At 31.9% G+C, this 18,083-nt stretch overlaps 1 protein-coding gene across 1 annotated transcript in view; it reads right to left on the reverse strand.

Moving 5' to 3' along the window:
- Positions 1–4,236: 4,236 nt before the first annotated feature.
- The window catches only part of LOC124361291 (spectrin alpha chain-like), a 91,875-nt gene continuing 78,028 nt past the window's right edge, over positions 4,237–18,083 (reverse strand). The window contains 10 exon segments of the mRNA XM_046815338.1: positions 4,237–4,428; positions 6,488–6,571; positions 9,185–9,279; positions 11,672–11,791; positions 13,168–13,393; positions 14,801–14,939; positions 15,862–16,000; positions 16,189–16,413; positions 17,157–17,242; positions 17,669–17,833. Of these exon segments, the coding sequence (XP_046671294.1) occupies positions 4,237–4,428; positions 6,488–6,571; positions 9,185–9,279; positions 11,672–11,791; positions 13,168–13,393; positions 14,801–14,939; positions 15,862–16,000; positions 16,189–16,413; positions 17,157–17,242; positions 17,669–17,833 (1,471 nt within the window).

The raw sequence follows: 18,083 nt of genomic DNA on the forward strand, positions 1-18,083 counted from the left end.
ATTGGTTACAAATGTAATGTTGTTGTTAATATCAATAAATATATTATTATTACTTTTTGTATGCAAAAAAACATACCGTAGGTACAAATCCAGATTACTATTCGTTTGTGAATAATAATTTGCTTAGGGTGATATTTTATGTTATTTATTTTTACACATCACTGTGAGTCCACTGCATTTATCTGCACACAACTAATTGGTCATTAGTAGATATTGCGATGCAATGTGTTCACTGCAACTATAAATGAATGAAAATTTTTAGATTTAAAATTATTCTTTTGAGGATTAAATAAAGATCGACACTGCAGCTGGTTCCTAAAGATTATTATATTTTTGATGTTATATGTTGATTTATTTACATTCCATATCACTATAGTAGATTCTGATACTGATACCATAGCTCATTTTACTCAATTTCAATACCAATATTTTTAAAATATTTAATCAAGAATTTTTTTTTAAATCAAGAGAAGAGCTTAAAAAATACTACTTTGAAAGTCAATTTCACGAATAGTGATTTGCCAAAGATCAATCTTAAATCCACCGAAACTTCAAATACGTCTATTTGCAGATGACTGCTGATCGGCATGAGAATAAACAATCGCTAAAATGTAATATTTGCATAATTTCTGTAACTAAAACAATGTTTGTTGTTCAGAGCATTCCACACAGTGGACTAAGTTATAGAACAGAACAATGCATAAATAACTAAATATGTCTATACTTTTCCAGCCAGCTATCAATGCAAACAGGACAGTATTTAATTTTGCCAGTCTGAAGTGGATAAGAAAAACACAATTTGCCATTCAGTCTTTCGTTATTTACATTATTATATGGTCTTCCAAGTTTTTTATATTTTGTACCTCCCTGATTAATTGATGTTGTTGGTCTTGATTAGCATTGTAAAGTATAAAAGAGTAAACAATGGCAGTTTCCAATAACCAGAAGAATACTTTTCTCCACCAATTGGTGGACTTTCTGGGCACTAGTATACTAACCTGCAATTTCATCTCCAACCATGGATTATTTGTATCTCTTCTTCTATGTTGTCTTTTAGTAGGTACCTGTCTGGGTGGTGTTGTCGCCATACAATGTACTTAGCACTGTCACTACATTTTTGTGTTTCCATAACAAGGAAAATGTTTCATCTTCCCTAAAGGTTTTTATTTTCCCTCTTTTTAATTTAAGCTTAGGAGTCTGTTCTTGGCATTTTACCTTTGTGGTTTCATGGTTTTGGACACATAACTCTATTTATCATTATAGTTCCAGTTAGATGAACCTTCCAATCTAGTTTTGTTGCTAGGTCCATATTTGTATAACACTTATTAGTGAAGACATGGAGGCCCTTTATATTGCCATATAATTGTTTAAGTTTACCTATAAGACAAAGTACATTTCAACTTTATGGTTCAATAGCCACAAATGTAACCAGTTGAAGACTCAGACAGTACAAACACTTTAATGCCTATATTAGTTCTACCTATGACCAACATACTGTCTAATTTTTTCTTTTTTTGTAAAATGCATAATTTTCTGAATTTTTATGGCAGCATACCTCAGTAAAAAAAACCAGAAAAAACTGAAAAGAGGTGAAGATTTCTGATTACTTTTAATTTACAGCCATTAACCTGTATTTAAATTTGTTAAAATTTCCATCACCTTCAAACCATTTTTTCCATTCTCCAACCAAGTCTACTGTATCTACATCGTCTCTCGTCTTCATTAAGTAAAAGGCAGTACAATGTGATGAAACCGCTTTGTCATTTAGTTTAATACTTACTCAATAGGTTTAAGCTCTTCACGGCCATCCTAACATAAATTAACTACTAATCTTTAAATTTTTCTTGGACAATGATAACGGGTCATCCAAGCGCCAAGGACAACTCAAGCAGAAACTAATACAATTTGATGTGTAACCGGCTGTGGCCCACAAGACTGGTCACACGATCGTAAAGGACAAACTAGAAATACTGTAATATCCGATCACAAAGTGTTAACATTGGTTACAAATGTAATGTTGTTGTTAATATCAATAAAAATATTATTATTTACTTTTTGTATGCAATAAAACATAGGTTACAAATCCAGATTACTATTATTTTTTGTGAATAAATATTTTGCTTAGGGTGGATATTTTATGTTATTTATTTTTACACATCACTGTGTGAGTCCACTGCATCTATCTGCACACAAACTAATTGGCAGTATGCAAAATTACCGATTGTTAAAATGTGTTTTGTGTATAAAAACACATAGATAGATAATAAGCTAACAATTGTTTTAGTTTTGAAAATAATATTTATTCTTTATTTCTTATTCTCTGTCTGTGTATCTCCTCTACATGAATATATAAACGTATATATTTTAAAATGTTTCATAATGGCTACAGTTGGTTCAAAATTTTTGGGCTGGATGCTTCTACTTGTCATATTTGCTTTCATAAACAAACGATGAAGCATATTATATTCTTAGTTATTAATTTTATTAGAGAGAGCAAGAAACCCAGGTTTTAACATGAGAATTTTTAAGTAAGATAGGAAAAAAAAGGCTTATCTTTAATAGATTGGATGGGATCCTCTTCCTTTTCTGCATAGAGTGTGTTCCTTCTTAATGACTCTATGACAAAGAATGGGAATATACTTCCTTTCAGTCTGATAAAAATAGCCTGATCTTCTATATCTTACCTTAATTCTTTAGTTATAAATCTAATGGTGTTTATATATTATTCATACAGGAATCAGTATCGAATTCAGAATTGGGCTGAGATCAAATTTTGCTATCGATAACAGAATCAAAAATTTTTTTTAGATGGCTGATTCCTAATAAAAATAGCCAAACAGTTTTTTTTTTTAGAATCAGGCTATATTCGTATTTGTTAGTAACAAATAACAAAGGAATGGAAATCGAGACCACAATTTTGATATCAGACTCAAGAATCAAGGACTAATTGTTTAGAATTAGCCCACCTAACAAATCAATATCAAATTGATCCTGTCAAACAAATTGAGAGCCGAAAACGGTTTGGGGCGGAGCTGAGATGAAAAAAATACCTGGACCGGATTGATCGTGGCGGGCGGCGGGGCTACTCTTTGAATCGTGACTGTGTGAATGGAATACCGTAAGTGTAAGTTATAGTTAATTTGCATTATTAACATAAATTTTTTAAGAGGTTAAATGTAAGAAAGGACCATATGGTCCTAATTTCACCTCAATAAAGAAGTGTTTCTTTCTTTCTTCACCTATAGTTTTATTTAAACCATTATGAAATATTAGATGAAACATCTAAAAATGTCTGTAATTTATGTTTGTAATTAACAAAAGGAAAAACAAGGATATTAAATATGTTAAGTTAAGAAAACATAAATGACAAAAGGTTTTATACTTTATTAAATCTATTTATATTTTATGTATATTCCTTATAATATAAATGACAAGTATGTATAATCACACTACAAAAATACTGCAAACAATCATTTTTTTATATAATTTATAAATATAGTCGAAATGGTCAAAAATGTTATCAACTTATAAAATATAAGAAGTTTCAATATATTAAACTTGACTGTATAATATTCTGTACAATATAATCTTTATCAAATATATTTCTGAATAACAAGTGATATGAAAAAAATATTTTTTGTTTCTTTATCTGTACAAAACAATATTATGATACATATAGACAATAGCTCCAGGATAACACCTACAAGGAAAAACTAAACATGGTTAAAATTCCACAATAAAGTGTTTAAATAAGAGTCCAATTATAAAACCCAAAGTTTGACAAGTTTGTTTTAAATATAATCTACTTGTCATTACTATCTACAACAAGGTACAACACAATAATATAACTTCTGTGATAGAACTCATAGGAAAAATATATACAAAGATAAACAAACAATGTACAATTTGTTGAAATTGTCTCATCTACAAAACAAAAGGTAAAGAATAACAAAACATGGAATGAACTTCAAAGAAATGTTTCAAACTTAAATCGGAGTTTTTTATCAAACTCAAATCAATGATTTGCTTTTCATTATAACTTATCAGCCTTAATTCTTAATATTTGGCAAACATAAACTAACAATATCTTAATACACCATAACCTGGCATGTTGAAAATAAAAAAGAAAGTATGTAAAATCCCAACATTTCGTATAAATTACTAATTTTACAAAAATAAATATTTATAAAATAATAAATGATAACAATATACTTAAACATATTTAACTACTATAGATTAGTTGCCTTCTTTTTGCGAAACAAAGAAAGATAACACATTTGGCCGTTTTTCTTTCCGTGGACCAGTTGTTTGCTGTTCATTCTCACTGGAGCTCTCACTTGGCCTCCTAGAGTCCATGTTGCACCAGTTCGCAGGTGGCGGAGCTACGTACGGTGGCAGAGTTGACATGCGGTTCACATTTACACTTGCCTGCAATTAAGTAAGCACAGGGTCATAATCACTAAAACTATTTATTTCCCGATACAAAAATTTAAAACATATTTCTACATGTTTAGTCCTGTGAATTGAGACTTGACTGTGAAATTAAATTAGCTTACATACCATTCCGTTGTCACTCCATTTTTATTTCGATGACAACTAGTTTCGGGATCGCTGCGTCATTATGAAATCATGTTCAAATTACTCATTATTAAAATTCAACTCAACAATTCAAATATTTTATTTGTAGACTGGAATCCCTCGCCAACATTGGAAGGCTAGATAAGCTGATTTCATCTCTTCAAAATCAGTGTTATCAAACAGGAATTGGTTAGTTTGATATTCTGCGACGCAATGTCTTTGTTGCAACAACCCTTATACTACAGTTAGTTCCTGTTCATGGACAGCCATACATATAAAACTAAATAATAATTCATTTTCTTCATTGAGTTAAGTGTGTTTGTTTATATGTGTTATGTGCAATTTTATTTATTTTGCCGACATGTTCAGTTTTTAACGATCTGGACGCCATAATTTAATAATGGCGCAGAGCTCCCAAAACTAGACATCATTAAAATAAAAAAGCTAGATTAATGAAGGAAAAGGTATGTAAGCTTTTTTAATTTCATAAAATTAAAAATATGCAATCTCTTTTCGATAATATAACTTAATTAGTTGTGGAGATTAGAACGACAGAAGCAACTTTTGCCCTCTAAAAGTTAATTTGTAACCATCTGACAGGGGAAAAATATCTTCAATAGATAACAATTTTAAAACCGATGAATAGGTTAATTAGTTTTAATTCTTAGGCTTATACAGGGTGAATAAAAAGTCAGGACCCCCTAATATATTTTGTTTTTAAAGTTTACATAAGGAGATATCCTTTAGGTGATGGTATAGTGTGGAAAGGAAATTTCATTTAGTGATACTGAAAATTTGTGTTCCTCAAAAATGTGGGATTTTGGGGACAAAACTCAAAAATTTTAAATGTAAACCCCTTTTCAAGTGACCCCTTATTTTGAAGAGCATAAAAAAACTTAAATAATGGTGAAAACTAGAGATCGCTATCTCTTCCTCATACAAAATAATAGGTCGTCAAAATTTTTTAATTAAGTCTTACACTTACATTTTTGTTGTTGTAAAGTTACTGTCTGTGTGGAAACCGGTTTTATTTGGTTGCTTGTGTTGTGAATCAATTAGGAATGCAATGGACGAAGGATCCAATGAAGATTATAAAGCACACTTATTAGAAGTTTATGTCCAAAGAGTGACAGGGGAGTTTTTTATAATGGGACTCTAAAACAAACACAACTGCAGGTATGGGACACATAAAATCTCCATGTTTATCATGAATCTGGCACACAATAACCAGAAAAATTAAATATGTGGGCCGGGATCTTTTAGAATTACATTTAAGGGGGATTTTTTTTATTAATGGGAATGGAGAACTGGCTGCGTGGTCTCCGGACCTTACACCCATGGACTTTTTTCCATGGGGTCACATTAAATCCATAATTTACAAAAAAACACCAGTAGAAAACTTTGCAGAATTAAGAAACTGCAACCAAATAACACCAGACTTTTTAACACATGAGAGAGGAATTCACCCTATGCTTTTCTCACTGCCAAATACTATGAGGACTATCAGGACTTCATTTGAACATTTTATTTGACTTGGCAACGTGGTGAGTTATTACAAATATTGTTCTAGTAACTCTGGCTATTATTTTGGAAGGGAAAGAGATGGTGATCTGATTATAAAGGGGTTTACAGTTGAAATTTTGAGCTAATAGAGGGGAGGACGGTCCTGACTTTTTATTCACGCTGTATACTTAAAAAATTATGATATTGGAAACAATAAATTGTTTGTCTTCTTTTAATTCTTAACCTTCTAAGTGTTTAAGATGATACTGAGTGGGCCACTCATAACCCCTTTTCACATTTCCGTTTTTTTTCTCTGGTTTTCCCAGTTGAAAATGTCCGATTCTCTAGTCCATGTTTAAATCTAATAAACAAACTGTAAAGTGGAAAGATGAAGGTTTATACCCACCAGCTGTATTTGCAGGAATGCCATGAAGTTGCGGTGGTCTAGCAAATTTTGCTGAACACCTAATTTTAGCTTCTTAGTTTTTATCTGTCAAAATGTCAACATAACAACATGTATACTTAATAACTTTCTTTTCTTTCATGTTTGGAAATACATGTACCCAATTTTGGAAAAAATAAAGGAACAAATAATTACGAACACATCCCTACTGTGGAGCATTACGGCTCTGAGGTTTCCGGTGCATGATACTTTCAATTACGAGACAACGATTTTGCCGTACACAAGGTCAGTTCGGTACAAACCAACAAATCAAACAAATAACTTTCATCTGAACTCTGCTTTTAACTTTTGGGAAAAACCAAGCCTAAGAATGCCTCGCTATTTCAAAGGAATTTGCAGAGATCTGTGCATGATGAAGTCTGTCCAATTGCTCAACAGCTCTGATCACAATTTCACAGTAGTCAGTCAAAGTGTGGAGACATAAGTATCTTAACCAGCATCACTTTGATATTGAATGGCAATGTCTTTCAAATTTCTTTAAACTATGAATGTCTGCAAAGAATTATTTCGATTTGAGGTCAGCTTCCACACATAAACTAGTGTAATATTATGAAATCGTAATTTTTACCAGCATATGTTAAGCACTTATGTTGGTATCATAATCAAATGAAAAGACTGCGGTATTGAGTATTGGCATTGATATATCCCTAGTAAAAAATTCTAGGGACATTATAAAAAGTCATGTGTTTTTCCAGAGCTAAAAATTCGAGCACAATTCTGGCTTTTGCATAATTGCATACTATCATCAGCCTAGTTACACTGTCGCAAAAGTATCATGGCTCTGAATATATCCCACTGCCGGCCAATATTTGAAGAATGCATGAAAAAGTGATTTGCTAAAGAAATTACTGAAGTGCAGTTTAATTCGTGATCTGCAGAATAAGCAGGCACCAGTACAGAACAGAACCTTCCATAATTGCCCCAGAATCGGACCAAAAATTATTGTTATCAGTTACTGGCTCTTAAATATTTTGGGGTTTGTTCCTTTAAAATAATTCAAGAATAGAGATATTACCCCAGTCACAATGTGTCTGTTAGATTATAGTTACGGACTATCAAACAACATTATGTGAGGTTTCCTCACATACATTAGACTATTTGGTTTGAATACTGTCGACTGTCGAATACTGTTTAGCCCTGCGCAATCTATCCAACAAACATCTTTTCAAAATGATTTCACTGAAGAATGCATGAAGAATAAGACTTGGACAACTTCGTTCGGAGATCCATTTCAGACTGATTAACCTTACAAACAAAAACTTATGTTTATATCACTACTGCTTTGCAGCTTAAGTTATGGCTCTGTATATTTTGAGAGTTTTTTTAAATTCTATTATATACTGAAAACATTACATTGATTATTAAAGTCACAAAATTTTATTTGAAAAAAGTTTAGAAAAACAACATTTTGTTACACTGAAAATGCTATTTTGGTTTAAAGTTTAGACTGTAACATACAGTTTTACTATTAAACATTATTACATGCATTTCCTAGCAAGACGGGAATATTCTATGAAGTTTTGTAAACTAAAACACAATAGTCAAACAATTTTCATCATCATTTTTTATGGACCAGTGTAAGCTATAGCTTCAGTAAAAATTTTATTATTAATTTTTATAAATTTCCAGTTTAGAAGTGAAAACGCTTCAGTTAAAAATTATTTCTTTTTCAGTTTTGTTCTTCATAGTTATGAAACAAGAAAAAACATAAGAACACAAATAATTTTATGTTATTAATTTTATGATGTAATGTATTAACAATAGTTTTGAAATAAGAGTTTAATATGTGTTTAAGCCATTAACATAGAATTCTTTATCCAGAATGTTCTGTAATATATGGCTACACCCAATAATTATATGTCATGTAGATTGGACATATTATCTTTATGAAGTTAGGTAAACTAAGGAAACAATAGTCAAACAATTAATACCATCATTTTTATGGACGCTTCTGTATGTATAGCTTCAGTAAAAATCTTTTATCATTTTACACATATTTGATATTGGATTTAGAAGTGACTAGACTGTTTCAGTTCACAAAAATATTAGGTTTTTTAGGTTCAGTTTTGGGCTATAAATAGTTACTGAATCAAGAAAAAATATAAATGTTAAATTTTTGTAAGTTATTATTTTTTTATGTTAAACTAATAGTTTAATTAGAGTTTAATATGTTGTTTTGCAGTCATTAGAATTCTTATCCACCAGAATGTATGACAAAATGGCCACCAATAATTATATGTCATGTAGATCCTTAAAAGCAGTATAATATCTTTTCTGTTGGCCCCAACTGGAAAAATTATAAAGAAACAGCCAATTAATTGCCATATACGCCGGTAGCCTGAGTACTAATGCAAAATCCTTAGGGGTCATTTTACACCATATTTGATATTGGATTAGTGCAGAACTAGACTGTAACTAGGTGGCACAAAAATAATTCAAACAACAAAAATGTGTGGGCTATATAAATCAAACTTCTGACTTAAAAAATATGAAATGTTAACATTTGTATATTAACTAAACTAATTTTTATGTTGTTTTACAGTCATTAGTTCTTTCTGTATGACAATAATAGCTTTTAAAAGCAGTATAATATTATTTTCTCCAACTGGAAAACTTTAAAGGAAACTCTTACTGGTGCACGTGCCGGTAGCCTGAGTCCATTGGCCAAGGATTCCTGTGAGGTGCCGCTGACACACTGGCTTGTTTGGAGGTGGCATGTTGGTAAGGTGGCAACTCTGTATTCAAACTCAAAAATGTCAAACACAAACAGGTTTATATGTCACTCAGTAATATAATTCAGCTGAAAATTGTGTTCTTTGACAAGTGTTACTGTTTGTAAGAATAATGGTCCACAAACATTAATATGTATTTAGCTGCTCTGCCACTAGATGGTGGTGGGCATGGTATTCTGCTTCTGTTGAGCACATGTAAGATGTTACCACCTGTGCAGTGAATGTTAAGTTGGCTTGTGAGTGGTGTCAATGTGTTTCACACAAAAAACAATTATTAACACTTTTGATCCTGGCTATTTTTTGCAAAATATCTCCTGAAAATCCCAATGATTTACTGAAAAATAAAGCATTTTAACAATGTAATGCTCCCTCAACAAGAAAATGAATAGACAATTGTTGTTTACAGTTGATATACATGCTATAGAAGTATAGCAAGTTGCAACACCACTGATTATATGTTCTACTAAATTTGTAAAATATTGTATAAAGTTTAGTTTACAACTTTATGAGAGAGATTGATTCTTTGTTATCACTTGTGTATAAACCTAGTAAGTGTAAGTGTTGTTACGTTTTATATAATTAAACAATTGATTTGTGAATACTAGTGTACAAGGTGTGACTAGAAAGATAATTGGACTGAGGTTGAAAACAAATTTTACTAACAGATATTTACAATTTGATGTTATCCCCTTCAATATACTCCCCTCATTGATCTCTACACTGCTCTATGCGAATTCTCCGCTGTGACAATCCTCCAGATCATTTTTCTTAACCTTGCTCATGACTTTTGTCGCTTTTTCTTTTACTGCATTTAATAGTCTCAAACCTTGTTCCTTTCAAAGCTGACTTGACTTTAGGAAACAAAAAGAAATAACAGGGGGCCAAGTCGGGTGAGTAGGGTGGATGATCTAAGACAGTGATGTGTTTGGCAGAAACATGTGTTTTTGATGACGATTGTCAGCCAATGTGAGTTATCACTTGTGTCTTCACGGCTATCTTTAAATGTTTAAACCACTCAAACAATGTGTTTGTGATAAACATTCTTCACTGTACACTGGTTGTAAGATTACAAATGTTTCACTTGAAGATTTTTTAAGTTTGAAAAAAGTTTTAATGTTCACACGTTATTCTTTCTTCATACCGTACTCAACATATTTCCGACACAGGAACAAAAGGTTAACTACTTATAACTGGTGCTAATTCTGCATAAGTATGGGAGGCAGAAGAAACTCGTGAAGGATTGGGAGGGGGAGCCATGTGATTGGCTGTAAGATATTCAACCTTACTGTGTTCGTTCTGTGACTCTGCCAATACTAATCTGGTTTTTTTCTAGCGACACCTTGTATATATAAGTTGGGGTTTGATGTGGATATTCTCGACTTCCGTGTATATGGACATTGGGATTGTAAGGGTTCAAAGCAATATTCTGGATTAGATTTTATTATATAATGTGAACAATATTTAGTATACCAGGTGATTCCGATAAAAGTGCGCTATAAAAAAATATTTTTTGTCCAATACACACGGAGTCGGAAATGTTCTGATTCCAAGAAAATTGAGATTTGTGAAATGCCTCCTTGTAGACAACACGTAATATTCCCTTTGTGATTCGGTCAGAAAAACGCAGAGCTACTGAAACTAAATGTGTCTTTCTTCTTAATCACAAATAAAAGAACCCCATCATGCAAACAAGAATGTAAACAAAATATTATTAAGCAGCAGAAGTGGGAGAAAAACCCCGACTCTTACAAAAAGTAAGACAAACAATGTACAAAGAGCTCAGCTTTGCATCGACATAAACTGGAGACATTTAGAACATTTTCTGTAATAATAATTGTTTTTATACATTCTTATTGACATTATGTGGTTCTTTTATGTGTTATTACGAAGGAAATAAAAGTTTGTTTTAGCAGCTTTGCGTTTTTTTGACCGAATCTCTAAGTGAACACTACTTAATGCCTACAAGGAAGCGTTTTACAAATTCTAAATTTTCTCGGAAACAGAAGATTTGCGACCCCATGCGTGTTGGGTGAAAAAGTTTGTATTCACATCCTCTATCAACCCTGAAAAAATGCGCACTTTTAACAGAATCACTCGGTATAGTGTGTATATTTCAGGGATGTATTTTGAGGGATGTGAGAAATGTAATTAAATTTGTTAATTAAGAAATGTAATTGCCAAACATTCAGAAAACAATGAAAATGGAAAATTGTAAATTTTTCAATATAAGAACCTAAAATTAAATTATTTTAATTTATTTATTAATATTTCCAACTTTTTATTTTGAATATATTATGTAATAAGCACAATAAAAAATAAGTACTTTTCCTTTAACTTAAGCCATTAAAGGATTAAGAAGTCTTATTAATTAACTTGAACTGAAAGACAATTATACCTTGCTGAGGGGCTGAGGGGTGGGTGCTCTGCCACCATTCAGAGTCCCCGTTGTGTTGGTTGTGGGAGTTGCTTACTCGAGTCTGGGAGTGGTATGACTGCGGCCTCGTCAGCACATCATCTGTCAAGCAACATCAGACATTTTATATATTATTCACATTATATGTAATTATTTACACATTGTTGATTCTATAATGCAACTTGAAAACATCCAACCAGGAAGTCCAGTAAAAGTTCAATGCATTTTAATGTGATGGTAAAAGTAGCATTGATCATTGTATCATGTTTTAGTTAATAAAGTATGAATTTTGAATCCAATCTTTGTGTAGCCAACACTTTGTTTTATCCAACCAACATAATAAAATGAAAACAATGAGTCACTTTAATTGATTAGAAAGGCTGTATTTCCAATGGTGTTTTTCGTTTGTTGCCACTGTTAGCCTGTTCAACCAGAACTACTTGGATTGATAAAGATTGAGATAATGATTCTACCTTATTTTACATCATTAAAATAAACCATGCTACTATAAATAAGTCATAGATCACAATTAATTGAGATAAGTCTTAAGTATTTTTTAAAGTGTTTGGAGTAAGTATAAAATAGTTAAAAAAATGCGGGGACATAATGGAAAAGACCTGATTTTAAAGCAGAAGAAAGTGTATTAAATGCTTTCTGGTCTGTTTTTTTTTTTTTTTTTTTTTTTTTTTTTTTCAAAACTATTTGGTCGTACAAAGGTTATCACTCTCCACCTAACGTTTCAATGTCATTGTATACTATAATATTCATTCAGTTTTAAATTACTTGTACTATGAACTCAAGGTTACGAGGTACTGATCTACCTTATTCAGTCTTTAGTGTTGTGTTAATTGTACTTTACAATGTTGTGTATATCTTATACATTGAAGATTTACAATGTACAATGTAATATCATTAGAGTACATTATATTTTACAAAGTTATATAAGTATTTTTTCAATAAACTTTTTCTTAATTAATAGCTAACTTTAATAAAATGAATTCTAGGTCTGAAAGTTTATTATGAATGTTTGTAATGTACGAGATGGTATCAGGAAGTTCCCGAACTTTACTTGCCATTTTTTTTAACTTGACTATTAATACAAGCCGGCATACCAGTAGCCTCTGCTGCAATAGCCGCTGAGTCATTGTGCAGAGTTTCGTTATTGTGAGTGGTTAGGTTATGTCTACAAGTTGTGCTTTGCTGTTGTGTGTTATAATTACGTAGCGATTTTTGAGAGGCTTGTACAGTCGCATAAAGAAATGACGAATACAGTTCATGAACCTTTTGGAACCTGGAGCATTTGTGAGCTGTTATACTGTGTGTTCATGTTTTTTTATTTAAAATCTTTTTTGGTGTTTTAAGATTATTTTGACAATAATCACTACTGTCCGATATATTTACTGATTTTTCACAGCCAGCTATGGCTGCATTGTAAATTTAAACTAATTCAGCTTGAATACTAAAGCAAGTATGCTTACCTTGCCTCTGACGCATGTGTACAGGAGGAGGAGGAGGCATAGACTCGGTGGATGAGGTGCGTACAGGTACAGGAGGTGGGGCAGTGCGAGGTGGCACAACAGGTGCGGACACACGTGTGGACGAATTCCTACGACGGGACACCTCAGGAGTGGAGTCTCGGCTAGAATCAGAGCTTACATCTGCAGGTGCTGCCAATGGCAGCTGGTGCTCTTGGCTTGGTGAATCCTAAAAACATTTCCAATTTGTCACTTTAGATAAAGTATAAATGAGCATGAATTTTTTAAACACTGCTTGAAATACTTCTGTTCATAATATCAAAAACTTGTATGGTTTTCCTTCAAGAGGCTTGACAGTCAATGTTCCTAGTTAGTTTATTAATTTTAATGTTCATGTTTCTTCAAACACTTGTAAAGATTTGCTTAAAATTTTTCTACAGTCAATGTGTATACAGTAAGGACATCAGCATTTTTGCTACAACCACAGATGTCAATACAGTGCAGAAACTCAAATGATGATACAGAAGATGGTGACAAATTTAGATGAAGAACTAAAAACGTGATTAGGAAGTTAAACTGAAGAAAGTTCAAAAGAGGAAAGTGAGGAAATATAAAATAGAAAAGAAAATATAAAATAAGATAATATTTAAATAATGAAACTTAAGTAATAAAATTTGTCACTATGCCCAGATTACCATATATTTGTGCTCTGTACGTTTTTATCGCTATCCCTTGTGCATTGTTTAACTTTTTACATTGCTCCTACAGCTGCAAATATTTGAATCCTTAATGTTAAATGGTATTGAAATTTTTGTATACTGCTATTCAGGGCCTAATAGAGTTGAACCAAATTGCCTAGTGGCATACACTTAACATTTTGAACTACTGATCTATTAGTTAAATTACAATGTAACATTTGCAGGCATATAAATAGAACAAATATCAATTGACACAAGGTCAGATCCTTTAGCTCTTTAGTTGTCAGTATGAAAACTACTTCAGAATCTTGAGAATAATTAGGTTGTTAAAAATGATCTTTTACTGAAATATAATTTGATTTGCAATATTTGATTCGAATTATGTATATTCTATGTTTGTGATCATACACTGGAGCAAGTCTATTCGGGGACGAGAACTAATTAGCAGTACACATATTATCAATTGCTGACAGAAAACTGTACAAATATAAATTAATTAACTAATTATCATAGTTGTGTAATTAACACTTTTTTGTAGTTTGTATTATCTATAATTATTTACATGCATCACCTGTGTCACCTGTGACAGCTGTGTCTATTGTTGTTGTACTTTGTGTATGTAAAAGCATAGATCTTATGTTAATATCAGAAACATAAGAGGTGAATCAGAACAAAAGTACTTGGACAGGAGGTAAAATGAATATTAGTAGTATGTCAATTGTATTCTCACAACAACAAAGCCAACAGGATAAATTGAAGGAATAAGGAAGGTGCAAGAAATGTATCAAGGAGTGATAAAAGATATAGAAAATTAGGAGAGGATAGATTCTCAGAATACCTGTTTTTATGGCTAATACACAAGGGAGTCATAAAAAGGTTCAAACAAATATTATGTCTAAGAATAAATTGGCTAAAAATTAGTAAGCTAAATAAGAAACCTTTTGTGATTCATCGTAGCTGAGAAGTTGAAGGCTTGGAGGAAGTTTGGCGTGGAAACTAATTTTATTAACCCAATCTTCCATTTCTGCTTCACTTGCAGCCAAAAAGAGGAACTCTGATCCATCCGTGCAACACAGCCTGCAATGAAACATTTTAAGATTGATAACGCTTGCTAACTACAAATACAGGGTGCTTTTGTAAAATACTGCATCTTTATTTATAAAAAATAACCCAAAGATGACTGCTGCAAACTCCTAGTCCAGTCATCTTGGATTGCAGAACCAGTCAATCCAATTTGCAATGTAAGAGCACACAATCTGGATTTTGTTGATAGAGGACTTTCCCCTACAAAAGAAATTGATTTATCAGTCATGTTAGATTTGGTGGGGTCGAACTGGGAGGTTATCTAAAGGGTTAAAAATATGTTAGTTTTTCTCTGATCATATTGTCCTGGCTTGGTGCATTTAAAAAGTAACCAAAGACATACAAATAAAGTTTAAATTAGTATCAGCTAAACATATGCAAAACTCTGAAAGTGGCAATTTTCAGTCCCTTTATCCATTTTGTCTGACAGTGATCGGCTATTACTATTATTGTTATGGTCACACGGTCGGTTTGAAGTTTTCAAGCTAGGAAAAATATTATCTGAGAAAAACATTATCTTTCTTATTTTAATCTTTTTTATATCCTCCCATTTTCACCTCCACTAAAACTAGCATGGCTGACTAGGTTGTGTGCTTGGATGCAATACAATGGAAATTGGCTCTCGGCTCTTAAGACTATCCTTCTTTATATCTCTTTAGTTTTGTTAAATAAATAAAAAATACATGCTAAAAGAAGACACTTGCATAGTACTCAATAACATCTTAATTCCTTTTAAGAAAGGAAACTTGCTATTTTACTCTCATTCGTTTCATTTCCACAGGTAAAATAAAATACTAACATTATAATTCAAGAAATTGTTTTCAATAAGTATACTATATACTCTATTCTAGCCTCCTCTTCATTGATTTTTTTCTAAGATACATGAATAGAGGCTAAAATAATTATTGGAACCAACCTGAATACATGTTTTCTTTTGATGTAATCTTCAGCTTTTTCACATTTGGCTTTGAAAATGATGATGGGTGATGTCGCAGCCTTGCTTGCCACAAAGTCATCTTTGTCCTTGAAGAAGCAGAGGAGTTGGCCACACAGCACTAAAGATGTACAATAACAACATTATTGTACGTCATTATAAATGTTTCTAATAAGATAACAAGAGTTTTGCAGATAACTTTTTTTAGACTTAAAATTATGACCTTATCATGGACATATATTTTCTATAACCTAATATATGTAAAAGAAAATGGAGATAAAGCAGCTACAGATCAGCCTTGCACATTACCTGTGTACAGAGTCTTCCATGAACGTACTGCTGCTTTCTTCCCACCACTTTGCAGCTCGTGCTTACGATCCAGCATGCCTTGTATCTCTACGGGTGGAAGCTGCTCTAGCTGCTCCAGCTTCTGGAGTTTACGGAAACTCTGAGTGCGCCTACGGGTTGTAAAACTGGGAGTTCTCTTTGGTTTCTTAAGATCAGCCTTCATGCTTTCCGCTCTTTTAACATCACCTGGAAAATTATTATACTTAAAATATAATTTCTATATTTGGAGGAATGTTTACACAAATTGAAGAAACCATATTTTAGACAAGTTATACTTTCTGAGAATGAGAATATTCAAAACAGCCAAAAGATGCTAAGTGTAGTTTTTGAAAATAAATACATATTTAAGAGTGTGTAAAAAACACAGAATATATGTATCACTATCACTAATTAAATTATGCACTAGTCTAAAAAAGAAAAATTGAAACAGCTCAACATGAATAGTAACTTATCAGTATAAAATGAAACATTGCATTTACTGTGTTTTAGAAGCTGCATGAAACATCGGTTTCCCATGGTACCTGATACATCACTCCAATACATTGATTTTTCTTGATACAATGAACCACATAATGATTCAACATGAAAACAAGCATTTAAACCCATTTAATGTTGTAAATCTACCATACTTCAATATACAATGATAAGATTTTACATACAATGGCTGTATAAAACATGTAAAATGACAGTAATAAATTATTAATCTTAAGATATATTGAAAAATTATTTTATGTTACTAAACAGAATTTCATAAAAATACAAAATTCAATGTACTAACTCAGCCAACTTTAGCAAAATCACAGACTACAGAAATTGTCTGAGAAGATTGAACCTAGTGTTGGTTATCACATGCAAGTTTGACCTGACAAACCTCAGTTTTTGATAAGAGTTAAAAGTACCTATTTCTCTCCATAAATATCAAAAGTTACCTTTTCTGTTCAAACGATCGCCAAACAAGGAAGAAATGCTACTGGACTTTTGAAGATTTGAAATAGAATCACTATCTTGTGAATATCTGAAACATTAACCACAAAATTCTGTAACTCATATGTATATAATATATAGCAAATCCCACTACCACAAATATTATATAAATATATATGAAGGTGTTTTAAAAATATTTTAAAACAAAATTATTAATACTTAAAAAATTAAAATAAACTTAAAGTGTAACTGAGTAATACAGTTTAAATTTGGAATATATAAATGTCCATAAAACTTGCAAGTAAAAATTATTTTAGACTAGCCAATAATATTTTGAATAAATTTATTTTTTGTATACTCATCTTGGAGAATAATATGCAATAACTGGTTAAACTTTCTTTTGAAAATCATCTGAAATTAATCATATTTTATCACTATACTATATACCTACAGTACATAAAATTAATTAAATGTGTCTATTTTCAACAACTTTTGGTGTGAGGACAGTGTGAGGTACCTGAGAAGCTGCATGTCTGCCACGGCTGAGCGAGAGCGGGCCAGACCATAACTTGTGTCTGGTGGAACCAGTCCGCTGGTGGTGGTGGCTCCAGTTAGGGGTAGAGGATGTTCTAGGGGAACAGGGGGCTCCAACAGTGGCCCTGGCTCATGCTCATGCTCTATGCTAATCATGCATTATAGTACTGTTAATATATGACATGCATTACGTAATTCATTCATTGCCTCCCTCAAAAATCATCAATTTTTTTAAATGCATAGAAGCAAAGGATAAGAGAGCATAATAGCTATTTCAATAATGCAATATTTAAACACTTCATTAAGAGGATATTAATTAGCAAACCTAAGATAGCACTTCTACAATTATAAACTAATGAAATAACCAAAATAAATAATGAAAGCAAACAAGACGGTTT

Source organism: Homalodisca vitripennis, chromosome 4 (genome assembly GCF_021130785.1).
Source record: "Homalodisca vitripennis isolate AUS2020 chromosome 4, UT_GWSS_2.1, whole genome shotgun sequence".
NCBI classification, from domain to species: domain Eukaryota; kingdom Metazoa; phylum Arthropoda; class Insecta; order Hemiptera; family Cicadellidae; genus Homalodisca; species Homalodisca vitripennis.